The 26,420-nt window shown below is 53.6% G+C and overlaps 1 protein-coding gene across 1 annotated transcript in view; it reads left to right on the forward strand.

Moving 5' to 3' along the window:
* The window catches only part of ADAMTS2 (ADAM metallopeptidase with thrombospondin type 1 motif 2), a gene marked incomplete at its 5' end in the record, with an annotated part of 221,959 nt that overhangs the window by 128,768 nt on the left and 66,771 nt on the right, over positions 1-26,420 (forward strand). Inside the window, 2 exons of the mRNA XM_034655721.1 lie at positions 1,188-1,390; positions 21,623-21,706. Of these exons, the coding sequence (XP_034511612.1) occupies positions 1,188-1,390; positions 21,623-21,706 (287 nt within the window). The remainder of the gene's footprint in view (positions 1-1,187; positions 1,391-21,622; positions 21,707-26,420) is intronic.

The following is a 26,420-nucleotide window of genomic DNA, read 5'->3' on the forward strand; positions in this document are numbered from 1 at the left end:
CTGGAGGAGGCAGCAGACGAGAGGCTTCGGGGACAAGTGAGAATTATTCTGGAAGACTCTTTGTAGAAAGGTGTGCTTCAGGGGGCATCGACCCCACCTCCAGCTACAAGGGGCCACAGGGACTGGACACAACACCCTGGTGGGTGATGGCATGAAGACCTGAGATCCTAGGCCCTTCCTGGGGCTGGTATCTGGGAATGCCAAGGAGAAGCAGGACCCTGGGGTCAGGGCCCCAGCACAGACACAGAGACCAGTACAGAGATGCGGGGGGCTTCCAGAAGGCTTTATTAGTAGGCAGGGTGGTCTGGGGCTGCCAGCAGTGACAAAGGTCAGCCTGGTCAGTTCAGCTGCCACCCTGAGAGGTGGGGGCAGGGAAGGGCTGGGAGCCTGAGCTCTGGTCCAGAGTGGGCTCCAGGTCCAGGGAGGAAGGAGGAGAGAGCCGAGGCAGACACCGCAGCTGTGCAGACAGTGAGATGACCTTCTGGGGCTCTCGGCTGAGGCCCCTTGGACCCCCTCCTCCACCCTAGGCAGACTGCGGGGGAGCTGTCACTAGAGGGCCCTGGTCCCCTGCACAATTCAGTCAGGCAGTCACCCATGTGTCCGTTTAGTGCCCAGGGGTAGGCATGGCTCACCTGGGGAGGGGCGCCCATGGGAGGTCTCGACCCTGAAGGGGGGTAGGTGGGCCTGGCCCACAGATGAGGGGCCTTGCTTCAGTGGAGGAAAGTTCCGGGAGGGGAGCTGCCTAAGGACACACCACCAGGGCTGGGCCTCAGTCTCCCTGGTTATAATATGGTGGCCACACCGGGGAGGCCAGCCCTTTGGCAACTGGGCAGCTCTTCTCGGACATTCAAATGTGTGAGTGAGTGAAAAAAGCTGGTTCTGGCTCTGCCCGCTCCTGGCGGCATGCTCTCAGCCTCTCCATTCATTGCTGGGTGCCAGGCCTGGGCTCAGTGATGGCCGTGGACTTGATTTGCATGCTTCTGGGTCTGAGCCCACTTGGCATGCACTCTGCCCTCCCAGAATCTCAGTTCATTCTGTAAAATGGGGACCATGTGGGTACTGTGTGAGTTTTCACCAAGATGATGGCCAGGCTAGTGCCGAGTTGCACCCAGGTGGGGTTTTGCCCTGTTTGGATGTCCCTGGTGAGCCTGGGCTGCTACTTCAGACTGTGTTCTCTGTCCTTCCAGGGGCCCCGCCGGGCAGCCTGGATAACCTCAGCCGCGCCCTGGGTGTCCTGGAGGAGCGTGTCAATGGCTCAAGGAGCAGGGCGCGACGGCATGCCACCGACGGCGACTACAACATCGAGGTCCTGCTGGGCGTGGACGACTCTGTGGTCCAGTTCCACGGAAAGGAGCACGTGCAGAAGTACCTGCTCACGCTCATGAACATTGTAAGTGGGGGCCGGTAGCAGGGGTGGAGTGGTGGGGCTGACAGAGGTAACCAAGTCCGTGCGCAAGACCCGCTGGGGACCCCGTGGAGAGGCAGGTCAGGGGCAGGAGGATGGGAGTGAGCTGATGGCTGGGACGAGAGACCCCTGCCCACCTGTCCACCTTCCTCTCCGCTGGTCTTAGGGGAGTCATCGACCTTCTGGAATTCAGCCCTCTCGTCGGCAGAGTGGGGCCGAAGTCCATTAGGTTTGCAGAGCGTGTTCTGTTTTGGAGAGTGTTGTCACACTTAATCTCATCTCGTTTCTGAAAAGTACCTTTATTGTAATCATAATAAAACAACCATGATGCCTGCCGTCATGAGTGACCAGGTGCCAGGCCGATGCCGGGCATCATCGTAGGCAGTGCACTAACTCTGTGAGACTGGTAATGTAACATCTCGCCAGCCTTGAAAATGTGCGCTCTTCCCCCAGCATCACCCTGCCTTCCAGCCCAGCCGAGGGTCCTGCTGAAGGAGAACTGTTCTCTGTAGTCACTCACACCAGCTCTTCTGACAACAAATGTGTGGGTTTTCCTCACCGACACTAACTTCCCAGGGTTAGCACGGACCCCACGGGGCAAGACCGGCCCCACTTCGGACACCCCTCACAAGTCCCGTGTTGTCACCTGTTTGACCCGGTCGGAAGACTCCCCAGCCATAAATCAAGGGCTCCCATGACCCCCTCCTCAGGTTCACATGTTTGCCGGCACAGCTCACAGAACTCAGGAAAACCCTAGTTACGATCTCTGGTATATTCTAAAGAATGCAAGTCCAGAACAAATGGCAGAGACGCATGGGGCAGGGCAGGTGGGAGGGCATTCAGAGCTTCCCTGCCCTCTTCGGGCACACTAGCCTCCCAGTGCCTCGGTGTGCTCACCCACCTGGAAGCTTGCAGAACTCCATAGTTTGGGATTTTATGGAGTTTTTCTTGGCTGTGGGTGATTGAACTCAATCCCCAGCTCCTTTTTCTCCCTAGACGCCCGGGGCGGGGGCAGGGAGCAGTGCTGGAAGTTCCAACCTTCTGATCACCGGGTGGGTTCCTCTGGCAGCCAGCCCCCATCCTGAAGCTATCTAGAGCCCAGCAAGAGTCACCACATCACATGAACGCGGGTACAGTTGAAAGGGCTGCTCCTGTCACCCCTGTCCCTTGGACATTTACAGGGTTTAGGAGGTCTGTATCAGGAACGGGGGGAGGGGGCGGGCAGAGACCAGTATGTATCTATTATTATGTCACACTTGGGTTAACTCCTGGACCCACCATGACCTGGTGTGGAGGGTCCCTCTGTCACACATGCCTCGTGCTGCATGAGCCAGGAGGAGGAAGTCTCGAACTTTCTCTTGGTTTTGCCAGAGAGTAAACTTCAGTTTATTCACGTGGGCCCTTAAGCTCCACTGGACCCCACTTTCGGACTGTAGGATGGCTTGGTTAGCTTCTTGAAAAGCCTGAGAGATGCGAACATTCTTAAGTTGAAACATAGTTTATCATGGCGAAAAAAGGATTTTAGGAGATAAATTGGAGGAGCTGAGGAAAAGTAGTTGGGTCAAGTCTTTTTTCCCTGTGGCATCCAGCAAGCGTTTATTGGACGCATGCTGGTCCCAGAGCATGGCATTCAGTCTGGGGCCCAGGGAGGAGGGGGGATGTCTGCCCCTCTAACCTGAGCTCCCCCTCCCAGTGTGGTGGGGGAGATGAGGCACCCTGCCTGAGCGTGCGTTGCCCTGACAATTAATACTCTGTAAGGCTCTCTGTCCTCCTTCAGGGCTGTGCACACCCTGAAGAGAGTCCCGGGAGCTGATGGAAGTCACACCCCCTTTGGTGGTCTTGGGGAGGAGGGAGATTGAGGAATCGTGAGTACATGAGAAAGGATGACCTCCCAGAGCAACGTTGTCCAACAGAACCTTCTGCGCTGTCCGACGCAGAAGCCAACCCTCGAGCACTTGAAACGTGGCTGGCATGATGGGAGAACTGAATTTTTATCTCATTTTATTTTCAATGGAGTTTTAAATTTTTAATTAAATAATTTTTTGACTGTGGTAAAATATGAGTAAAGTTGACCCCCCGCACCATTTCAGGCATACAGTTCAGTGGCAGAAACTGTGGCCATTAAACACTAACCCTCTCCATCCCCTCCTCCAGCCCCTGGCAGCCACCATTCTACTTTCTGTCTCTGTGATTGTGACTACTCTAGGTACCTCATCTAAGACAACTGTCTTTTTGCGACTGGCTTATTTCACTTAGCATAATGTCCTTAAGGTTCATCACTGCCATGGTGCGTGCCAGAATGCCCTTCTGTTTAGAGCTGAAGCATAGCCCATTATGTGTCTGTACCGTGTTGTGTTTCTTCATTCCCCTGTCGAGGGGCACTGGGTTTGCTTCCACTTCTCGGTTATTGTGAATAATGTGGCTTTGCACATGGGTGTACAAATACCTCTTCATGTCCATGCTCTCAGTTCTTTTGGGTATATACCCAGGAGTGGAACTTCAGGACTATAGGGCAGTTCTATTTTTTTATTTTTTGAGGAATCTCCATACTGTTTCCACAGCGGCCGCACGATTTTGCATTCCCTCCCAAAAGGGCCTGAGGTTCCAGTTTCTCCACATCATCACCAGCACTTGTTATTTTGGATGGTAGCCATTCAGTGGGTAATTGAATTTCTTTGTAATTAATTTACACTTGGATTTAGATCACCATTGTGGCCAGTGGCTACCGTCTTGTGGCCTTGAGACCCTAGGGTGCTGGCTTGCTTGGAGCTGCAGCTGGAGCCCCGAGTGGCCCTGGAAGGCCTGGCCAGGCCAGGTCTCCCTCCCTCCGTAAGTACACAGCTGGTTATGGGGCTTCCCATCCCAGAGCCAAGCCAGCAACGTGGAGGACAGATGTGGCGGCAGCTGGCCCAGACTGTGCTCCAAGTGAGGCATTTGGTCAGCTGTGAGGTCATCCGGGGCCAGGGTGGAAACGCTTTCAGCTTCTGAGGCTTGGGGATCAGCCCTGGATGGACACAGCCTATCCCCTGAGGAAGACCATAAAGGTCCTGGGAGGAGGGTCAGGTGGGGGTTCTGATGGCAGGGACCCAGGGAATGCAGGCTCTGAGGAGGAGCAGAGGCCAAGGTGGGCAGGAGGCAGGTGTGGCTGGACCCTAGCAGCTCACAGGTAGGCTGGTTTCCCTCATTGTTCAGGGTGATTCTGCCTATAGGGTTTCCCTTTGGGGTCTCTTTGTGGCAGAGTCTGGGCTGGGATGTGTGGGTCCTGGTGTGACATAGACATTTCAGGTTCCTTGGATGTCTCCCTTGCACCTAATCTGGGGCTGTGTGGCTAGTTTTACCTAATGGCCTCCGTGTAAGGAAGTGATGTGTGTCACCTCTTGGCCAAGGCAGTTAAGAGCCAGTGTGTCCCTCCCTCTTGTCTTTCCCTAACACAGTGATCTTGGGAGCCATACGTCCCAGTAGGTGCAGGTACAAAATGGGGCAGGACCATTCAGCCTGCATTGGACTGTGATGTGTATAAGGAAACACATACCAGCTTTATTGTGTTAAGCTCCTGATGGGGTGGAGACTTTGTTATGCAGCATAGCTCATCCTGTGCTGACTAATACACCTGGCACCTGACGATTCAGTCAACAAATGTTCTGTGGGCATCTTCTATATGTCAGGCAAGGGGTATAGCTGTGAGCAAGACAGGACATAGCCATAGCTTGCATTCTGGCCGGGGGCACAGATAATATTCAAGTGAAAAGCAAAAGAGATAATTTCAGATAAAGATAATGAAAGAAATAAAATAGTGAGGTGGAGAAGGGAGAAGGGCTGGGAAAGGTGGGCCACTTTATACCGGTGGTCAGCAAGGACATGCACAGAAATTAACATTGGAACTAAGACTTGACTGATAATGGATTACTGTTGGAAGGGTCAGAATAGTGTTCAGAGGAAACAGGTGGTGCAAAGGCCCTGAGGCAGGAATGAGGTCAGCACATTCGAAAGTGTGAGAAAAGGCTATTTGGGGAACAAGGGATCCAGGTAGGAAGGGAAGTTTCCGGTGAGCAGGGCCAGTCACTGGATGTGGAGAAGGACTTGGATGTGATCATAAGGGCAGTGGGAAATCGCTAGAGGTGCCACTTCCTTCCTGCATTTATGGGCAAGACATTTTATTCCCTTTTTTTCATAGGGAAATGGGAGTTAATCAATCTGTCCCTCTTTCCATCTTGGACTCTCTGGAAGGTGACAAGAGTTGGAAATGTTTGCTGAGCATCACAAGAGCCACCTGGGTGCAGAAAAGGTCTCATGGCATTCAGACTCCCCACCCTCACCAACCCATTCCAGCACCTCCTGGCAGGTCCTATTTCCTACTTTTCCTCCCTAAATCTAGAAAATGACATTCTTCATTTATTAAAAGATGCTGTATCTAACACAGACAACATATTATTTATGATGGAAAATTAGAATATATTCCTATAGGTATGTGAATATTTTCTCCTACTACCACATTTTAATGGTGACATCACATTGAATCAGATGGCATATTTTTTATGTAACTGATTATTGATATGACATATTCATATAACAAAATTAATTTCTCTATTAGAGGTCAAATCGGCCACTAAGCTGTAGTGAATGAACATCTTTACAGCTAAATCTATCACTTGTCCTTTACTACTGTTCCTTAAACTGTGTCCCTAAAAGTGTAGTGCCTGGTCAACAGGTATGTGCATTCTAAAGCTTTCTCTGCTGGAATGTTCTCTGTTAGGGCTTCACCTATTCACACTCCATTGAGCAAATGCCTGTTTCCCCTCCTCCTCATACCACTGAATCCTTTTCACCTATGGTAATTTGAAAGCTATAGCTGGGATATGCTTTTTGTCATTAAGTTGTATTTATTTTATGGTAATGAGGTTGCATCTGTTAAAAAAAATGTATATTCTATAAAACAGCAATCATCTTCCATGTTTAGGATGGTCCTATCCACGTCCTTTATTCTCTTGGGATATTAGTTTCATTCTTGTTAATTTGAAGAATCTTTATATTAGAATAGGCTAACTTTTTTCTTTGTCATGTGGGTGGGAAATATTATCCACAGTTTGGTTCTTTGCCCTTTGTTTTGTTTGGGAGCCGTTTGTGATGGTTTATGTTTTTGTGTATAGTGGTGTCCTGAGATCTTACTCTCCTCGGCTTTTCCCTTGGGTGCTGTGTTTGGTACTTCATGTCCTCCCCCAGCAATTAATCTTCTGGAGTTTCACTCCAGTTCCCCTGGCAGACTCCCATGCCTTGTTGTCAGCAGCATCATTTCCCAAATCCGTGGCCTTGCACTGACCACCTGGCCTTTCTTACTGAGTTCAGCCACAGCAGCCCTATACCCAGTCCTATTATCAAACCCCTGGGGCCCAGGGCAAACTGAAGGTATGGGCCCTGGTCACTGGTCCACGAACTCGGGAACACGAGCCCTGCGCTGAGACCCCGCAGCCCAGCCTGGCCATCCCCAGATACCTGATATGGCCTGTGCATCCTGCCTCAGGGCCCCATTCTCCATGGCCCTCCTGCTTGTCCAGAGGCTCAGCCCAAAGCTACACCCACTCTTGGCTTTCTGCCCAGGTGAAGAAGGCTGTGCTTAAGAGGGCGCTAGGGCCTTCTGAGCACAGGGGACAGGCTGTGGGCAGTGACCTCATTGCCTGGGGCCCTCACACTGGTTTTTAGCTCTCAAATGCCAGAGCCTCAAAGATTGCTGGCAAACCCAGGATGAGGCCCCTTCCCCTTGGCCCTGGGGTCCTTAGCCTGGTCAGAGAGGCTGGGAAGCCCATCCGAGAGCCTCTATCCACTGCTCAAGGGAGGAAGGGTCTCCCTGCCAGTGCTGGGAGGGCTGTGATAGCAGAACTAGGAGCTGTGGCCAGGTAGGTGGCCTGTCTAGCCATGCTGGCTCCTCAGGCCCCATTCCCGCACTGCTGCTGGGCCCCACCACCTGGGCTCCCTGCTTCAGTGTGGCTCTCCACGGCTGGCCTCCCTCTGCTGTCATCCCATTCCTGCTCCTGCTCCTGCCTGCCTTCAACCCTGGCTCATGCTATGGCCTCCACTGGACCCAGCCCTGGGAATGAGGAGGCTCCCTCTGCCCAGGACTCCCCTCTTTCACAGGCTCTCAGTGCACTGGGAACTGCTGTTCCGTTTGACCCTTTCTCCTTAGAAATGTGCTCCATGCTGTGCCTGATGCTCCCAGTCTGGGCTGAGGTCAACATGCCTGAACACACCTGCTGGTATATTGGGGCATCACCACATTTTCACAGACCTGCTCTGCCAGCCCCTGAGCTAGTCTCTGCTTCCAAACTTGGTGCTGTGGCCGTGTGTGCTGGAGGCCCCAGGAGCCAAGCTAGGATGCAGCCTCCCTGTTCATGGCCCCTCCAGTTACCTTGCCACAGATGGTGGCTGTTCTCCTGGCTCAGATGACGAATATCTTACGGGAAGACTAGAGCCTTGATTAAAGGAACATGTTCATACATGCATTTTGAAAAGTGAAATTTGTGCCAAGACTTCAAGAAATCTACAGTTTGGGCCCCAAACTGGTGTTGCTTATGTGGGCTTATAGCCTTTAGCTGAAGCACTATCTAATCCTGCTCTTCCCTGAGAAACCAAAGGCCTTTGTGTGTTACTTGGGACCTCAGTAGCCACAAAGACAGAGAACTGCCTAGGGAGCTGCTGGTCCCATTGCCCTCCTTGCAGGTGTGAGGCAGACTATCGCAGTGGGTGATGACCTGCCCCAGAAGGTGGCCCACGATCCTCTTTGCCTCTGATAACATCTGCCAGAGGCCACAGAGACCACTGAGGCCACTGAGGCCACCACGGTGTGCCCCAGAAGTGCCACTCCTTTTGGATGGCAAACATTTTAAAACATCAATTTTATATGAAGCCAGCCTTGGGCATGTTACTGAGTTAAAGCAAAATGCACAGAACTTTTCAAGATAAACAGAGATTCTAAAGTAAGTTTCCCAAAACTACAGCCCAAGGGCCAAATCTGGCCCATCACCTTTTTTTTAAAATAAAGTTTTGGGATCCAGCCACACCCACTCATTTATGAATAGTCTGTGGCTGCTTTTGGGCCATCACAGCAGAGTAGCCGGGACAGAGACATGCGGTCCATAGCACTGAACACAGTCACTTCCTGGTGCTGAGGAAATATCTGTTATCCGGCTCTAAAGAAATCTCCCGCGTGCTCTGGGCTCACCTTGAGTTGTGGCTCCAGTGCTCTAGAGGTTGCATTCACGTCCCACTGTGTGTCTGTACTAGTGAAGTGACTGGTATAGAATGAGGACCAGCTTTGGAGGCAGACACGGCTACATCCTAGTCCTGGCTTTTACATACCCAGCAAAGTTCCCGCCTTGCCCTGTGCTTGGTTTCTTCATCTTTATACCTTCCACAGACTCTGAGAACCCATAAAGGCTTGCACAGTCCCCAGGAGACTAGGCTCCCCTCACCCTTTTCAGCCCACCAGTCCTCTGCAGCTGGAGCAGCCCTTTCCTGCAGGCCACCGTCAGGGACCTCGCCCTTGAGCTGAGTGAGCTCCACCCTCTCCTAGCTCAGACCTCCATCCACCCCCACCCCAACCCTAGCCTTGCCAGCTCAGTGGACCTGTGAGGTCACTTTGGGGATTCTTTCAAAAGCAATGAAATGAGCTGGTCCTAAGAATCATTTTAAAACAGCAGAGTAGGAAGAGCAGATTTCTGGGCAGACAGAGCTGTGTCTCCCAGCTGTGTTAACTGCTTGTGTTCCGGAAGAATTCCTGAGCCCCCAGATCATCTCTTCTGTGGAGGGCAGACACGCTCCTTAGGCCTACAGAGAATTGTGCTCTGCAGAGGCTTCTGAGCTTTACAAGTTGAGGCCATACCCTTTGACCCCCCTAGCATGGGGACAGGCCTCTGTACAGTATGTTCTTAAACAAGTTTTGTTGAATGAATGATTTCTGTCTGCTCCAGGATTCCGATATTTTTCCTCTTTTCTTTTCTAATTTAATCCAGAAATTGGCCTGGGTTTACCAAAGCCCTGCGAGGGTTTGCAAATAATCAGAGGCATACAGGCTCCATTTCTCACCAACTTCCAAGAATGTTGGGGCCATGTAGTGATGGTGGGGAAGGCCGTGGCAGGACCGAAATGTTTTCTGCTGGTCCCCCAGGGGGACAGGGGAGGGGGGCGGTGTCATCTCCTGAACTGGCCCTGGAATTACAAACTAGCCAGGGCGAAGGCACTGCCCCCAGTCCCCATTCGCATGTCTCTGGCTCTGGTTCCTGGGAAAGAGAAAACCATGTCTGCAACCGGACGCTGAAACTGGCTTCCCGTAAGTTGAAGGGAAGTGAGCAGGGCTATCCAGCACAGGGGGGGCGGGGGGGGCACGTTTGGGGTTGGGCCTGGCCAGAGCACAGGGTGGGAGAACAGGGAGCAGAAGTTCCCATCGTGGCACGGCAGCTGCCCCAGGCCCCGGGCTGTGCTGGCACTGTGGGTGATAGCAGGGCATCTTCACATGTGTCCCATTGGCCTGAGAACACGGCCCCGTGTGCTGCCAGGAGATACAGCTGTCAGGGCCGGCGGTGTGTGCATGAGGCCGATAGAGTGCTTGAGTTGGGGTCACACTCTCCTATGCTGACAGGCGCCAGGCAGGAGGCATAAGCCTGGGTAAAGGCGGCTGTGGGCAGTAGGGAGTGGTGGGGACTGGGGTGACAGGAGAGGCCACACCCCCGGAGGTTCCCACCTCGGTCCTGAGCACTAGTGGTCACGGTGGAAGAAGCGGACCCACTGTTGCCAGCTCTTCTGTTTTTTCATGAGAAGCTGGAAATCCAACCTTTATGGGAAATTTAATTATTTTTCAATGTCAGCAACAAATTGAAATTAAGACCTCACATTGCACAAGTGAATCAGAACACGACTGCAGGACAAGTCTGGCCAGTCAGCTGGTGGATGGTTCCTTCTGGCCTAGAAGAAAGGAGGCAACTGCCTGCCCTGCTGTGTCCGTGATGCGGGATAATTAATGCCACCTCCCAGGGCTGGCGTGAGCATGACTCGAGTTAAACACCAGAAAAGTGCTTCGCAGCGTGCTGGGCCTGTGGAGAGCATCCCGCGGACATGAGCCATTCCTGGCTATGTGTTTGTGCATTGGGCGCTCACTGAATCCCTGGCCTAAGTCGGGCCCCATTCTGGGCACTGGGGTATAGAAGCGAGCTGTCATGTCCCTGTGCTCAGAGAGTTTGGAACATGAGAGGGCTGGGGAGCAAGGAAAGGAAGAGTAATAACACCCTGGTTAATGCAAGTGTTGATTGTGCAAGTAGAGGGCATTCTGAAGTCACAGGGAAGAGCGCCTCAGATGAGGGCCACTTGAGCTGCCCCAGAGCAGAGGCAGGGGTTAACGAGGAGGGGAGCCTCGTGCGTGCAGGTATTGCTGCAGGCGATAGAACAGCATGTGCAAAGGCCCAGTGGCATCGCCGCATCACAGTATGAGGTTGGGCCCTGCCGGGGTGTAGGGTGCTGGAGTGAAGCAGGAGATGAGGTTGGCAAAGCCTTTTGTGTCAGGGTGAGGGGCACCCCAAGAGGGTCGATGCTGGGGGTCCCCTGCCATACTGTGACAGGGGAATGATGAGGTTTGTTTGGGGTCTAAAAAGAGGACCTTCTCTCTTTGAGAGTGTGGGACTCATGCTTTCTGTTATCAGAAACTCCTCCCCCCACAGCCTGGGGAGACTGAGGTTTTATGCCTGGCAGCCCTGTGTGAGGAGGCACTCAGCTAACGTGTCCACGTTGTCCCGGTGGCTCCGTGAGTTCCCTCTCCTGGGTAAGCTCAGCGAGGCTCAGAGAGGTTGAGTGGTGCAGCTAGGGCATGGCAGATGGGATTCACATGCGTGGGGGAAGACGGGCCCTCCCTGGGGACCTGGCCCAGGTGCCTGTCCCCTCCCTGCTGTTGTGGCCTGAAGAGCTAGCGCTCCCAGATCCTTGAGGAAAAGCCAAGGCATGTTCTCACCTTGGCTCTTGGATCTCCCAGCAGCGTTTGACATCACTTGCCCTCACTCCAGATTGTTTTCCATCGACTTCTGTGCCTCTCCTGGTTTTTCCTCTGGCTTTCCCATCTATTGTGCCTTCCTGTTCTAAGATTTGCTCGCTCACTCATTCACCCATCCAGTGGCTGTTTACAGAACACCTGCCTGTGCCAGACTCAGCCAGAATGTGCTGCTGAGGAAGCCTGGTGTTTGTGTGTGTGTGCGGGGGGTGGTCCTGCCTGCACAGAGCTCACATTGCAGTGGGGGCGGGGTGGACAATAGGACAGTAGACACCTCCCCCCTCCCCGCAGTGATGATCACGTAGGTGGATAAAGTTCCAGTGGGGGGGTTACCATGATACCTCTTCTTCCCTGAAACTTGTGGCACCCCACCCCACCCCCAGGATTCTCCCTGACCTCCCTCCCCTCTCCAGGAGGCCAGCTGACAGCTGATGTGGAAATCTGGGAGCAGCTTGCCCTTGGCCTCCCTGGGGGAGCTGATGGTTGTCAACGCGGGAGTTAGAGTCCCCGTGGACAAGGAGGGCCAGGCATCGTCACTCCTTGGTGACAGCTAGAGGCAGCTGCGGACCTTGTCTCTGCAGACTCCAGCAAGGAGGTGACAGCGGAGCTGGAAAAGCAGAGTGTGTGGCACCCCACTGGCTCCCGGTCTGGGCCAGCCTGCGCTTTGCTGCCAGCCTGCTCCATCAGTGCCAAGTTCCCACGCAGTGATACTGGGGGGTCCTGCTCCGTTGCCAGGGGCATGCTTGGTGGCGGGTCTCGGGAGGATTAGGAGTTCATAGAACAGTGTCACACACGTTGAACATCAAATTCAGGGGGGTTGCTTATCTGCTTTGTATATTCAGCACTTAGCAAAGGGCCCAGCACATAATAGGTATTGAGTAAATACCTTTTGAGTAAATGAGTGAGTGAATTCTCATAAAGTGACTAGGGTCCCACAGACTCCCATAAAAAAAAAAAATAGACTCTACCTGTCTATGGAAAAGATATCCCAGTAGGCTAAGTGTCTTTGTCCCTTCCTTATGATTAAAAGTTTTTTCTCCACTGTAGATGCTAGAAGCTTGAATCATCAGGTCACAAGGACGCACGGTTTTAATTTCAGATTTGCCAAATGGCACTCTCAAAAGCCTTTGCCCCAGTTCCCACTTGTATTTCAGTGGGTGAGTTTCTCAATGTCTCGGAGCCTCAGTTTCCCCACTGGTAAAACAGGGGTAATAAAGCTCACTCGGCAGGGTGTGGGAGGTAAAGATGATGACTTGAGGAGGCACTCAGCACAGGTCTTAGAAGGTCACAGCTTACCAACGAGGCATCACAGTCATTCCTTTGTCTGTGACATCTGCCAAACCAGCCCAGCTCTTGTCCTCGAGAAGCTTGGCTCTCGTAGGGACACACTCTCCTGCTTTAGGTCAGTAAGGTGGACAGGGGCCCAGCTAGCACCCTCTGCCTGACTGGGGAGTAGGTCACCGTGGAGGGGAGCCCGGAGCAGGGGCCATTTCCTGCTGAAGGAGCCATACCCTTGGCATGTCCCAGGAATGGGACAGGTGGGGTGGGGCAGGCTTGGGGACTTGGGGCCAGGAGGCCCCAGGGGGATGGAACCGGCCAGATGGCGGGAGCTTGGTTTTCATCCTAAAGCTTTAAGAGCTAACAGGTTCTCCAGCCCCCCAGCTCTCAGGGTGCAGGTCCAGTGGAGGGAGAGGGCAGCTGACAATCTAACAAACTCATGAGGGTATTTGAGATGGTGATGGTGGCAGAGGAAACAGCCCGCAGGGGAGCAGCATCTGAGTTAGCATAGCAAGCACCCAGTGAACGTGGGACATGGGCCCAGGGAGCGGGAGACAGCCAGGTGTGGGGGCAGGGTGGTGCACACACCCCCTCCCTGCGCATGTCTGGCAACGAGAACTTGTGCCTCCAAGACGTGTCCCTCTGGTCCTGGGTTCCCTGTGTAGCAGAGGGCATTCATCTGCCTTCTCTTCCGCCAGTTGGTTCCCATGCTCCACACTGCAGGCTGTTTGGTCTGAGCCTGGGCCCAGGTGGGTTAAGGAAGAGCTGGCAGGGGAGCTCGGTGACTCAGACAGACTCTGGTGGTGGGAAGGGCCACGTGCCGCGTGCAAGGACAAAACCACTTCCTACTGTGTTCAAGGAGGTTCCTTATGCCCTGGATGTTAGGAAGGGCGCTAAACGTGAGTGAACCACTCTCAGGGAGGGCTGTGTTCGCGGCAGACAAGCCTGGCAGTGAGTCGAATGCTGTGAGGAGGCTTGGAGCAAAGCTGCTGAATTTTGCTGGGAGCTCTGAATTCCTTGGGAGCCCTGCCTGTGCCGGGGACACAGATGACAGTCTGAACTGTCCTGGTTTTCTCAGTCTTTTCTGGGTCAACGCCTGTTTGGCAGGGTCCCTCCCTTCCCCTTCATCACGTGGAGACCCCTGGGGCCCTGGCAGCAGTGGGGACGCTGGCCTAAGCCCTGGCCATTTTTGCTGTGTGTGTGTGGGGGGTCAGGTCCAGCCCTGGGGCCCTTAACCTGGACTGCTCAGATGTGCCGGGCCCCACCTGGTCCAGGGCAGGTGCTGTGATGCCTTGTCCCCTCTGCAGCCTCTCTCGGTCCACAGCCAGCATAAGACAAGAGCTTCTGGAGCCCACGCACACCCCTCTGGGGCTGGGGGGAACCAGCCTGCTGCTTGGGCTGCTTCATTCGCACCAGCCCCCCCATTTCTCACCTGGCACTTAGCGTCACATCACATTGGGAGCGGACTCTGCTGTCAGAGTCCAAGTGGGAAGCAGGGCCCATAGCCCTCAGAATCTATCTGTTTGACCCTGAGGGTGTGGGAGGGCAGTGTCAGGGATGGGGCGCCGTGACCCTGGGTCTGATGTCATACCTCTCTCCTCAGCCACCTTCTCTGACTTCTTTCATCAGCCAAGACACTTTCTCCTCCCCTTTTGCTGTCCCCAGGGATTTCCTGGGTGCTTTGGCCACACCTCCTCACGATGGCATCTTACCTCTCTTTCTTTGGCTCAAAATGGTGATAGGGCAGCAGAAAAATGGGAATCACAGAAGGCAAGAAAAGCATTGTTTTCAGATGACATCACTGTGCCCAGCTGAACACAGGTGATAGAGATCACAGCACAGGGGTGAAGGTCATGCTCAAACTCAGACTGGTTGGGGGTAGGTGAGGGTGCCACGAGGTCTTGCCACGAGGGGCCCCTCCCCCAAAAGCTTCTTCTGGTTGAGACACCATGTCAGTCCCTGGGGCTCTGTGGTCAGGTAGTGCCGAGGAGCTCCGGGGAACATCAGAGAGGCAATGCCCCTGGGCTCTCCGGGCCGGGGTTGCTGCTAGCAAGAATCAAGATCCCTGCCTTCTCTGTGCTCCTTCCCTGCCAGTGGCCTCAGGGGGACAGCAGGCCCTGGCCTGCAGCCTCAGCAGAGTCTGTCTTTCTCTGTTCTATAGCATTGCCCCCTTTCTGATGAGTTGTTAGTCAGTGAGTGGGAATGTCTGGTCCCACATGGTGGGGTGGCCGTCCCTTACCCGCAGCGGGGCCTGGCAGGGAGAACCCCTGGTGTGGATCACACACACACACACACACGCACACATACCCCTCTGGCGGGCAGCAGCGTAGGCTTCGGAAAATGCCTGGCATACACTGCTGTCCACCAAGGCCCTTCCGGGTGGCCCCGAGGAGAGCGCCCAGTGGGTCTGGGAGCGTACTATATGCCTGGGGTTTTGCTGGATGCTTTAAATACAGTGTTGAGGCCGGTCCTGGTGACAGCCTGAGGGGTGAGGTCCAACATCACCACCATTTCATGGATCAGGACACTGAGCCACAAACAGGCCATGTGCCAGGCCCGGGTCACAGGGCGGGAGGGTGGCCAAGCCCACCCTGGAACCTGTGCAGCCTGACAGAGAGACAGGGAAGGGGCAGCTCCAGCGGTAATCTGCACCGACAGGGACTGTTTCCTAAGGCACCTTTGCTTTTTGTTTGCCTGGTGAACATTCGTTGAGCCTCCACTGGGTTCTGGGCATCCAGCTGCTGGCCTGGGGGTGGAGGAGCCCTGTCTCCACCCTGGGGACCTGCAGGGAAAGGAACAGTTTGGGCCTCACTGGAAGAGTCTTGGACTCTTGGGACCGTGTTCTTGGACCTGGTGTTGAAGGAGGGCTCTACCCCCCTCCCGTGTTTGTTGTATGGTACAACCAGTCCTGCCCATTTGCATTTTGTGGCCATTTGATCTTTTGAGCAGAGAGGCTAGGGCCATGTTTGTACCTGCATTGCCTATGAAGCATTGCTGAGAAACCAGTGGGAAGAGAAGACCTGCAAAGGACACGTTTGTTCACGCAATAAGACCAGGCTTTGGCTGCCCCGTTCGTGGGTCAGGAGATGCGCCGATGAACAGCTTCCTCCCCGGAAGCCCGCAGACCTCTCTGCCCCTGCTTCCCACACCACTTTCTCCACGCTCTCTCCTGAGGGTCCTCAGAGAGAGCGACTTCTTCCCAGTTAGTTCAGGGCTTCGCAGAGAAGCCGCCGAGCACCCTGTGAGCCCCACTTCCTGAGGCCTCACGACAGACTTTTCCGGGCCTGGCCTGTTCTCCGGTGTGGTGGCGGGTGCAGCTCGCACTGCGGTCTTAGTTGCCAAAGTGCAGCTCAGGAGAAGAGATGGTAAGTTGGGCATAAAGGATGGGAACCCAGCCAGCAGCTCTACCACTGCCTGCCCCGGTAGGGAGCCCCGGCCCTGCCCAGTCCTTCCTTCGCCCGCCCGTCCCCCCCATCCTCCAGGCAGAGGAAAAAGTCACCTCTGCCCAGCAGCCTTCGGCCACCTGCCAGGGCTCACTGGTGGCCAGGGTGGAACTCTGCCACAAAGAAGGCTAACTTTTACATTATCATGCAGAGCCTGTGTCCTTCCTTATTGTCTATTCCAGAACAGAAGCTTGGCCGCATCTTTGCATAAGCCAAAGGTACATTACAATGTATTTCCCCAAACAAGAGAGCCCTTGGCCTCTCTCTGCACGGAGAAGGGCTGTGGCTTTGAACATTTTCCCCCAAGGTTTAAAGATTCCAGGATCAATTTCTCAAGACAGGGCTCAAGGACATTGTCCTGGCTTCCCCTTCCCCTGTGGTCTGGGCAGAGGAGAGCAGCTTCTCCCCAGCACACAGGTCTCGGGGGAGGTGGAGTGGGGACGGGGAACATACTTGGGCACTTAGCTAGGGTCTCAGTCATTACAGGGCATTGTGGGCCCCGCCCTTGTCACACAGTTTGCCCATTTCCTTTCGTTCCACATTCTCCAAAGTGATTCACTCATTCATTCATTCAAAACTCTTTACTAAGCCTTTCCTACGTGCTAGAAACTGCTGGGGACACAGCAGTGAGCAAGCAGGAAAGGTGCCTCTCACATCAAGTGCATAGTCCAGTCTGGGAGCAACTACTTCAGGGGGTACTTTTGGGGTGAGCAGGGACAGTCGTGTAGGGGGGAAAGCATGAGTGGATAGAGGGCACAGCAAGTGCAAAGGCCCTGAGGTCAGGATGGGCTCTGTGTGCAAGGTGCCCGGAGTCCCGTGGCTGGACCACAGTGAGCAAGGCCAGGGCCGCCTAAAAAGAGGCAGCAGGGCTTCGATTTTATTCCAGTTGCAGTTGGGAAGGCCTTGGAGTGGATGGGAATTAAGCCGAAGCGTAACTGCCCCCCCTTCTTTGAAACACATTTATTACCATGACTTTGTTTTTGCAGATGCTCTTCAGATTTTTCAAGAATTCTGGTGCGGGAGAGGGAGAGAGGGAATTCCAGGGATGAGCCACTGCACAAGCAGCTGGAGAGGGCAGCCAGGCTTTGCAGAAGGCGGAGCCATCGAGCCGGTTGGCGGGGAGGGGGCTCCCAGAGCAAAGTAGGAAGCGGAGCACAGAGAAGCTAGCCAGGGCCAGCTTTGAGAGAGCCCCGAGTGCCAGCCTGAGGGGCTGGGGCTGCTCCTGAAGGCATGGGGGCGGGGGGTGGGCACTGAGGGTTTCAGGCAGAGGAAGAGGAGGCCAGATCTGCTGAGTGGTGACTGTGGTGAAAACGGTGCATGGCGGGGGTGTGGGCAGGACAAGAGGCAGAAAGGCACTGGGGAGCCCCCGCCCTTGCCTGCTTATCTGGGAGATGGGTCGGGGTCAAGAGAGGACAGGGGAGACGTGAGGGAGATGTTTGGAGGCTGCCTTCCGTCTTCAGTGACTCTCTGCCACGTCTGTCAGTTCTCTGCCCAGCAGAAACATTGTAGCTCTGTTCCTATTAAGGATGCAAGCATTTCTCTGGAAATTGTACTCACCTTTCCCACTGGTCTCCGTGGCCAGGTGGGCCCTGCTGGCTTCTAGCATCTGAGCAGAGTCTGAGCAGCATCCCGTGGGCTCAAGGGCTGCGACAATCTTACAGGTCCCTGAAAGGCTCATGTTCCCCTGGCGGGCAGGGCACGGCCCCCTCCTCAGGCGAGCAGAGGCAAAGGGCTGTGGGGACCCCTCTTCTCAGCACTGCCCTGTATTCTCGGAAAGGTGTCACAGAGGGAGGCCAGGGCACAAGAGGAGCAGCCTGTGTGGAGCCATGGCCCCTTTGGAAGGGACAGAGGCTTCCTCGGGGGAGAACCATGAAAGGCCTACCACGAAAATGACCAGGGAGGTAGGGCTGGGGAGTCTCTGGAGTAGGCCCCGCTGCCAGCCTGACCCACAGCCTGGCCTCTTTGCTGGCTATATGCTGGGTACGCTCCTCTGCAGCCCAGGAGGCTGGGGGTAGGGTGCCCAGCCCAGCCCAGCCGATGCGAGCTGGCAGCTGCCAGGCAGCTCAGAAGGCAGGGCCTCCCCTGCCCGGCCCCCACTCAGTGGCCTGACACCCCAGACTCTGGTCGCCTTGCCACCAGCCCCAGCAGGTGTGGGCCTCTGCCTCATAAAGCTTAGCGCTGAGTGGTTGGGGTTCCTGGGGTTCTGGTCATGCCCGGTCCCGAATCAGGAGTCAGGGTCAGAGCTGCTCAGTATCCAAGGACACAGGACCCCTTACTTGAGATGAAAGCGGCTACCTTTGGGCACAGTGGCAGGGTCAGGGGAACAGGAGGATCCTGGGCCCTGGGGGGCAAAGTCTGGGCCAGGAAGTGGGAAGAGGACCAGCCCTGCATCTCCTTCCTCCCTGTGGGGACCAGCAAGCACCCCTCACTCAGAGCCTCAGCTTCCCCATTGCTCAGGTGGGACTGACCACCTCACATTTTGGCCTCCAAGGGCTGTTGGGAGCATAAAATGAGCTAGTGCTGTGAGCTCAGCCCTGAATCCCTTCTGAATATCAAGGCAGGTTTCCTGTCTTCCTAAAGCTTGTCACACCTGGGCTTAGAGCCTCACTGGGCATGCAGGGGGGCAGGTCCCTTCGAGGTGCACCCCAGACCAGCTCTGAGAAGTGCCATTAGAGCGTGGGCCCTGGAGAGACACGGTCAGGGTGTTGAGGGAGCCTCGACCCCTCGTTTTCTGGGGAGGCTCTGGGAGTGACCCCGAGACATTTTTCCTTCCCTGACTCCATGCAGAGCTAAGATGGAATGCTTCCATCTGCCAACAAGGGGATGGGGCTGAAGTGGCGCAGAGTGTCCCAGGGATGTGTAAGAGGTGCCCCCCATTCCAGTTCATATCACTCCTCACATCTGTTCCTTCTCTCCACTCACCCCCAGATCTGAGCCCCACACTTTATACCTCAAATGCTATAGTGAGCACTTAAATCTGCTTTCCATAAAGGAGCCAAAGTCGTCTTTGTAAAATGCAGTGTCATTATCCTTCTTTCATGACTCCATATGCTCCACTCCTCTTTGAATAGAACTGAAACCCTTCTCACTACCTGAATAGCTGTGTGGTCTGGCCTCAGGGGCCCTCTCCCCCTGCCCAGTCCTTAGAACACTCATCACTGCCTCTGACCCCAGGATGTTTGCGCATGCTGCTTTCTTTGCCAGGAGCACTATGCCAGCTTTGCTGATCTGTCTTCTTCTCATTTCTTACCTCTGAGATGAAATGCCGCATCCTTAGGGGGCCCACCAATCCTCACCAGGGCAGATTCACCATGACTATGCCCTCTAGGTTCCCTGCCTGTCCCTCAAGATCCTCATCAGCATCGTCATGGTCATGAAGCTGTTTTTGTGATTTCTGAGTGTCTCTCTCTACCTCCTGACAGAGGGCCAGCTCCGGGCTGGTTCACTGCTGAATCCCAAATGCTAACGTGCATTGCGGCCAATAGCTTTCTCCTGGGTCTGCTGGGTACCTGCTGAGGTCTGTGGAGAGGGAGAGGCCAGGCCAGGCGATTCTGGACCCAGGGACTGGTGGGCTCCATGAGAGGCCAGGGTGGCTCAGTTTGAGGAGTCCCATTGCTGGGCTGGGGGGTTATATGCATGGCAGGACAGACATCTACACACTAAGGCTCAAGCGTGGGGGAAAAGGCAGCTTTCTTTGGTTCTTCTATCTGATGCCACCCTCACTCCGGGATAGAAGGGAAAATGTGACCTGGCTCCTGAGAGGTGGCTCAGGCTTTTCCGGTTCAGAAGGCTTTAGGGGGAGTAGTCGGGTCAGAGGGTAAGCCCTGACTCTGGGCTTGTCTTAGAGCTCAGGCTGCTCTGACAAAATATCGCAGGCCGGGTCCCTTAAACGACACACATTAATGTCTCCCTGTTCTGGAGCCTGGAAGTCCAAGATCAAGGGGTCGGTCCTAGTGAGGGCTCTCTTCCTGGCTTGCAGACTGCCTCCCTCTTGCCATGTGCTCCCATGGTAGTGAGAGAGCGAGTGAGGGAGCTCTCTGGTGTCTCTTCCAGTAGGGGCACTAATCTCATCATGGGGACCCCCCCCTCATGACATCATCTAACCCTATCTGCCTCTCAAATGCCCCACCTCCAAATTGCATTCTGTTGGGAGTAATGAATTTGGGGGGACACAGTTCAGCCCATGGGTAGGGGTGGTTCATGGCCTAGGCACCCTGCATCTACACACATCTGTCCCAGCATGCTCTGCCAGGCTGAGGCCCTGCAGTTGGGGTCAGTTGGGGTTTATTCTCTCTTCTGTGGCCAAGCAACATCTGTCTCCTCTCCTGCAGGCCAGCACCCCCTGGGCTCCCTCCGAGGCCCAGTGGTGCCCCCCTCCCAGCCCCAGGCCAGCCCCCAACTATCCTGCCCACCGTCCTGGATCCCCTAAGTGTAGCTGGGAGGTGCTGTCCATTTGGGCCTTCCGAAGCCACCCCTTCTTGATATGAACCTGTCCCCTCCCAGGTCCCAGACAACAGAACCAAGCTCTCTCTACCTTTGGCTTCTTCCCAAATATTGGGGCTGTTTTTACCCTCCCTGCCCTGTCCCCCAACTGGAGGCATAGGCTAGGGGTTAGGGGTGGAAGAAGCACAGTGAAACCTAGCCATTCCGCCCGGCCTTTCTCTGCCCTCGCCTCCCTCCTGCCCCCACGGGGACCTCCCCATGTCACTGCCTTCTTCACTTCTACACCATGACTTTCGGTGAAAGGCGGTGAGCTGAATTGGCCGGGCTTGCCCATGAGAGATAAAGCAATACTTCGGAGATAAAAAACCCTCTCTCTCTCCTCTCTCTTTTTTTTTTTTTTAAGATTTTATTTACTTATTTGACAGAGAGAGAGCAAGCGAGTACAAGCAGGAGGAGCAGCAGAGGGAGAGGGAGAAGCAGACTCCCCACTGAGCAGGGAGCCGGCTGTGAGGACCCTGGGATCATGACCTGAACCGAAGGCAGACACTCGACTGACTGAGCCACCCAGGCACCCCACCCCCACCCCCCCGGAAAGATTTTATTTCTTTATTTGACGGAGAGGGAAACCCTTTCTCTCTTAAGAAAAACTGGCTTTTAGGGCTGTGGTCTCACTGTGGACTAAAAAATTGAGTTTGACTCTCAAAGCTGGGCAAGGGTGTCTGTGTGTAGGGGTGTGCACCCTGCCCCCCTGTGACTTCATGGGGGGGGCCTACGGGTAATCTGATTTAGTGTGGTGACAAATATGGCGTCATACTATTTTCACCAGCACCGTTCCTTTGCACACGTGGGGAAATTCAGTGCTTACAAAGCTTCATAAGATGGGGACTGTTAAGGCTGTTTTATGGAGGGCATGGCACAGCGTGGGTGAGTCGGCAGGGCCTCCCCTGGGCCCTCCCTCATCAGCGGCAGGTGGTCCTTGGGCCTGTAGTTCCTGCTGACACTCCCCCTCCCCCCGTTGTTGTCTTTCAGGTCAACGAAATCTATCATGACGAGTCCTTGGGGGCCCACATCAATGTCGTCCTGGTGCGGATAATCCTGCTGAGCTACGGGAAGGTGAGTGAGCCGGTGTCTTCCCAACGCTGCAGAGCCCCCGTTTGCTGTGGGATGAAGGGGGCCCTCCAGTGCGGCACGGGCCTCCTCTAAAGGCCAAAACCTTGGCACCTGTCCCCAGCTGCCGTGTGGCACCTGAAAGAAACAAGAAACGTATGAGCCACCCCCATATTCCTGACCCCCTTTCACCTCGCCCCTTGTTTTAAAATGTAGGTTTTGTTATTACTCAGGTGTGGGGGGGCCAACCGATCAAGAGATGACTGCCATGGAAAAGATGGTTCGTGACCCACACGGGGCCACACGGGGTGGCTCCCCGGTGGGTCAGGAGGCAGAGGGCGTGGGGAGCTGTTGTTTCTGCAGGAAGGGCTGGGTATGGCAGGGTGAGTGGGCGTAGGACTGGCCAACGTGAATAATTCCAGTGGGCTCTGGCCGTAGTTGGCTAGTGCCTTCCCGGGGGGTGACTGGAGCCGGAGAGCCCCTTGAAGGAGGTGGCTGGGGGTGTAGACTCTGAATTGGTTGGTTTGCATTTGAAAAGCATGCACCAGAGCCAGTTGCTTAGTATTTCTAGGAATTGGCTAACCTCAGGAGGGTCAGTCCCTCTAGGGTCAGCGTGGCCCCAGACCTCAAAGCATCTGAAACTTGAGGTTACTTGGCCCCTCACCTCGCCTCCTCCCCACCACCCACCTTTTCTCCCCGTGTCCTCCCCTCCTTAGCTTCTCTGTTCTTCTCTGCATAGCATCTGCCTTAACTGGGCTGTCTTCCCCTTCCTACTGCCCCCTTTTGTTGTCAAACTTGGAGCCATCTTTCCTAGCAGCGTGTGGGGGTCTGTGCAGCAGAGGGAGAAAGACCCTAGAGACAGTGACCTGACACGGAAAGGTAAGAGGGTGCAGAGAAAGGAGAGATGGTGAGGAAGGAAGGAGCTCTGTTCCGGGCAGCTCAGAAGGACCTTATCTGTGTTAACTCACTGAGTGCAAGGGTAGATGGGAAGCTGGAGCTAAGACGATCCCCATTTCACAGATAAGAACACTGAGGCTTAAAGCAGGTTGGTGGTGTGCTGGGTGAGTGGCCAGTGTCATTTGGCTCCCTGGGAGTTGGGCTTCTCACCCTTGCAGCCGAATTCCAGAATCCGTGGTCTGACTTCACTCAGTGTGTACAAAATCAATCATTGGACATGGTAATTAGGTGCAGGGTTAAACTCCTCTGCCCAAAGATAGAGGCTCTCAGTCTCCAAAAATAAAATCCAACTGCACACAACTTATAAGGCCCGCGGCATAAAAAATGACAATGAAGGGCTCGAATGGCTGGGTTGAGCCCATTCTCTTTACCCAGGAAGCATGTCACTCCAAAGTAGAAGCGGCCACAGTGAGGACACCAGTCATGGTCCTTTGTGCTCCCCACAGAGAACATAAAGTATATCAAAGCAAACTGTGAGGACAAGGGAGAAATTGATGAAAACTGAACTGCGGGAATCTTTTGTACTCTTTTCAAGACCTTTAACAGATTACATTTTAAAAGGCATAGAAGTTTCAAATAATATAATAATAATGTATGAAGTTAAATTAGCAGTTATATCATTTTTTCCTTTGTCCTTCAGAAATATGTGCCTTCTTTTTGAGGAATCATAGAACCCTTGAAAATTACAAAAGTGCTTTAGGTTGTAAAGAAGATTGCAGTGAATTTTATACAGCTGAAACTCTTTGGCTATATTCTCTGACTCGGTGCCCTAAAATAGGGTGGAGGGAAGGGATATATTAACGGGAAAAAAAAAATCCAATGTCTTTATTTTTTTTTTTAAAGATTTTGTTTATTTATTTGAGAGAAAGAGATGAGAGAGAGCCTGAGTCGTGGGGAGAGGCAAAGGGAGAGGGAGACGCAGACTCCCCACTGAGCAGGGAGCCTGATGCGGGGCTCTATCCCAGCACCCTGGGATCATGACCTGAGCCTAAGGCAGACCCTTAACCAACTGAGCCACTTAGGTGCCCCAAATCCAATGTCTTTAAACATTTGAAAAATAACCAGCTAGGAGGGAGACTATGAGCACTGCAATTACTTGGAACACTAATGAAAATGATAGTACTGGAGATCAAAACCTATGGGGTGTGCCCAAAGCTGTATTCAGAGGCAAATTTGCAGGTGCTTCCCAAGATTTGCACAAGAGAGAATGAATACACAGTAACCCTGCATTGAACCCAGTAATGTTAACACAAATGTCACCAAGAGCCGCAAACCAAAAACCTAGGGAGAACAAAAATACGGAAATAAGTTTCAGAAAAGCAGAATTAAGAAATTAGGACCTGGAGATAATTGACCCAATCAAGAAGGGAGCTGTGGCAAAAAGCAAACTTCTGGCATATGAATCTAGAAAAGAGAGAGAGAGAGAGAAGGAGGAAGCACAAACTAAAAGATGAGAAGGGGCGTGCATACTGTAACCTTATTCTTCTGCTTATCTGGGCAGAAGAGGAGGCATCTGGGGCAGTTGCCACACTGGGCACCTGCTAGGCCTACACTTGGGCTCTCCCCCATCCCCTCCCTCCGGATGCCCAGTGTAATCAGTGGAGCAGGGGATGCGCATACCCTCCTCGGCTATAGGAGAGTTTGGGGAGCCGTGGGCACAGTTGTATCCCAAACCCCTTCCCTTTACTGCTGGAGGGGGGAAATGGGAAACTTCAGGTTGGCCCCGGAAATAGAAAGAGGAGAGCCGCGGATTGGTCTGGGAACCAGATGGCAGCTTGCGTCCCCTCCGCCGCTGGTTGCCCTCATATTGGTTAAAAAGGAAATTTTGGAAATCGTGCATGGTTAATTGCTTACTGGTGCTGGCAAAGCTTTGGCTCTTATTTAGCCTGGAAGGTGTTGATTGCCCAAGGAGGCAAATTCTGGTTTATTTTAACTACGCCCTGGCAAGCTCTGTGCTAAACTGTCCCCACCCAAAGCCATTTCTTCTTGTGGTTCTTCTCCCCTTCACTGCTGTGGGCCGGTAGATTTTCATGACCCAGTCCACCATTTGTAGAAGAGTCAGAACTTGAAGGTAGACAGAGATCCTGACAAGTCGAGGATTTCTTGGGAAATGAGAATATTTCAAAGCCGACTCCAAAATATTTGTGTATAAAACACAATAATCAGCCCCATAACCATGGCGGGAGCTGAAGTTCTCCAGGATTTTCAAAGTTCTCTGAAAATTACCTCTAAATGAAGAGTCAGACCGTCTGTTTTTGCCAGCGCATTCTTATTCATTTCTAAGGAATTATTAAGCAAGGATAATAGAACACCATTGAAATCGTTTCAGAGCTATACATATATACATTCTGACATCCACCCAATTTATTTTTATAGCCAGTGTGATTCCTATACTCAAAGCTGCCAAAGGTAGCATGTCCAAGACAAAGTACAGACCTGTCTTCCTTCTAAAAATAGATATAAAAAATCCCGAGGCTTTAAGAACTTAATTCAATAACACATAAAATGAAACTCCCACCATGATAAAATTGGTTTTATCCTGGGAATAAGGCAATTATTGGCTTATCAGGAAGTCCGTTCATATAGTTCATCACATCTTTCACGAAGGGTTTCTGTGTGCCAAGCTCTGTGCTGGGCCACTGAGGTGGTCCCCGACCTCCAGGGCTGTTTCTACAGCAGAGGTACAGACAAGGAAAGGATTATAATGAGGGGTCAGAGACTCGTGGGGGCAAAGGTGGGGCAGGCAGGCCTCACGGGGTCAGGCCAAGCGACTGGAAGGAAGTAAAAGGGAGAAGAATCAGCACAGGGATGTTTCCAGGATCCGATGTGCATTTCTAAGACAATCCATGGACTCCTGTGTACAGAATGGGGGGGTGGGAGCCTGGCTGGGGAGGGTGCACTATTGAAGGGAGGACAGCGGTGGGCTATACTGAGACCATGGCCACGGGCTGGAGTAAGGAAGGCAGATGAAGGAGAACTTTGGTAGGAGACCAAGTCCGAGGGCAGGGGTGGTGAGTGGGTGGATGAAGGTGGAGAGACACGGGGCCCAGGCCTTGGGCAGCCAGGTACATGATGATGCCGCCCCTGAGATGGAGAACACAGAAGAAGAGTGTATCGGAGAGAAAGGCAATGAGTTCAGTTGAGATGTGTTGAGTTTGAGGTGCCCAGTGCCATCCCAGTAGAGACAGCCAGGGAGAGGCCGGCATGGGGGTCTGGAGCTTCGAGAGAAGAGCTGAGCATTGCTTGCAAAGGCACCAGTGGCGGGGGGGAGGGGAGGCGGTGCACAGGGAAGTATGCCGAGCGGGGGGCAGCTAAGAGCAAGCCCAGGAGCTCCTGACGCCAAACGCACCGCTGGGGCAAGGGGTGTGACCTGCTGCATGGGAGCTGGGAGAGGATCTCCTGGTATTCAAAAATCTGTGAAAACAGATGGTAACATGACAACCAAGATTTTATTTAAAGGTAGAGAAAGAAGCACATGTCCCCAAAGGCGTTCTGTCTGGCTAATTCTTAGGATGTTTGTTGATGGTCACACAGGAAAATAGAGGGGTTCTACAGTCAAACGAGTCTGGGAAAGGCTTGTGAAAGAACATAAAATAAGTATTCCTGACAGCAGAATTTCTCAGAGGCTTTAGGACAGAAATGTGCCTGGTGAATCTCAAGAGACGGATCAGGACACATGGTTTCTCAAACCTGGTTCTGAATGGAACCCTTCTCCTCCTGGAGTCAGTGTTCAACAGAGCTCACTTTGGGAAAATGCCACCCG

This window comes from Ailuropoda melanoleuca, chromosome 3, assembly GCF_002007445.2.
Source record: "Ailuropoda melanoleuca isolate Jingjing chromosome 3, ASM200744v2, whole genome shotgun sequence".
Taxonomy (NCBI): Eukaryota; Metazoa; Chordata; class Mammalia; order Carnivora; family Ursidae; genus Ailuropoda; species Ailuropoda melanoleuca.